General features: G+C 32.1%; 1 protein-coding gene across 2 annotated transcripts in view; it reads left to right on the plus strand.

Moving 5' to 3' along the window:
• Positions 1-1,301, plus strand: part of FECH (ferrochelatase) — a 14,156-nt gene extending 12,855 nt beyond the window's left edge. For both annotated transcript variants that reach the window (XM_053448186.1, XM_053448187.1), the window contains one exon: positions 823-1,301. In XM_053448186.1, the coding sequence (XP_053304161.1) occupies positions 823-957 (135 nt within the window). In that variant the 3' untranslated portion in view covers positions 958-1,301. The remainder of the gene's footprint in view (positions 1-822) is intronic.
• Positions 1,302-1,643: the final 342 nt, after the last annotated feature.

Below are 1,643 nucleotides of genomic sequence, written 5' to 3' on the forward strand. Positions count from 1 at the left end.
TTCAGACACTGCATAACGCTACAACTTTTGATCCAGAACACAATTTGTATAATAATAATCTGATATGTAAAAACTATGAGAAAACTGGCAAGAGTTTCTCTTCTTTCCTTGTCCTCTTTTTAATTAAAATTTTTTCTCAATTACAGAATTTGTTTTCAAAAATCAAACTTTGCAAAATTCTGTTTGCATAGTAGATGGTTTTTTTTCTTGTTTTCCCCGCAAATGTCATAAATTATTATTATTATTATTATTTTTTTAAATAACATCTACAAGACTTTTTTTTTTTTTTTTTTTTTAGCAATTTCACACCTTGATTGCAGCAGTCCTCTTCGCAGTATTTGCTCTTAATGTGTTTTTTTTTTTTTTTTTTTCTGGAAACCATTTTCTTATCTACGCCCTAAAATATAGTAAATTGCATTTGTTTATATAGCGCAAGCAGATGCCGTAGAGCTCTTACAAAAGGGGGGCAATGAAAATATGTAACAAAGACAATTAAAAATTGACAATAAGATACCGGTACAGGAGGAGAAGAGGGCTCTGTTCTGGTGAGCTTACAATCTATATAGTATCAGGGGGTTTCTGTACAATGCTTCAAACGGCAACCTGATCACTAAGAGGTTAAAATCCCATCAATATTGTTCTGGGTTTAAAACTGATCAGAGCGAAACAACCAATCAATGCGAGAGGAGTTTGGGTTTGGGTTTTTCTGTTGTAGTTTGATCTTTCTCTGTACTTTTTCAGGTTGAGACAATCTTTACAAATATTGGTATTTTGAGTCTATTTAATCCTCCTTTTATAATTTCTTTTTCTTTTTCTATGCAGGCTCTCGCAGACCTTGTTCTATCCCATATAAAATCCAAAGAAGTCTGCTCAAAACAGTTAACTCTACGTTGCCCGATGTGTGTAAATCCGGTGTGCGGAGAAGCAAAGTCTTTTTTCGCCAATCAACATCTATGAATTTTTACAGAAAAAGAGGGAATTTATGTCCATACTGCTGAATTGTGAGGTTTTTTATTTTTTTTTCTCCCCCAAGCAGGATTAATTTCAGTTGTCACTTCGCATGTAATAGTCCTGTAATAGATTGTTTTGTCTTATAAACTTTTTTTTTTGTGTTCCATTTGGGGAAAGCACTTGAATAATTTTTAATTCGCGTTCTGCCATAATGAGACTGTCTGTCTGTACATTTCAAACTGATGACCCAATTTGTTATTAAGAAGGCAGTCCCACGGTGTTCTTCCAAGAGCCTTATTTCACATATCGATCTAAAAAAATAAACCGAAAGCCTTTCTTAAGGGAAAAAACCTGTATTTGTTTTATACTAATTGTTCGCGATGACATTAAGTGGTTAACATTCTGTGTTAAAAATCCATTTAATTTAAACTGTGAGAACACAGGGCAAGAAGTTAAATTTGTTACTTGTGTACAATAATTGAAAGTGCCAACTTGCCATTATTTAAGTTTATTTTATTTTTTATCCTTTATTTTTTTTTTTTTCGTTTAGTAAAAGTTCGGGCGCTACACAAACAAAAAATATATATGTGTATAAAGTAAGTGAAGATTAAAATATATTATAACGGGTGCTGCAAACACTTAAGTATAACCCCTTTCTACCAAAATACAAAATAAAAATTCAATAGTGTTGC

Source organism: Spea bombifrons, chromosome 1 (genome assembly GCF_027358695.1).
Source record: "Spea bombifrons isolate aSpeBom1 chromosome 1, aSpeBom1.2.pri, whole genome shotgun sequence".
NCBI lineage: Eukaryota > Metazoa > Chordata > Amphibia > Anura > Pelobatidae > Spea > Spea bombifrons.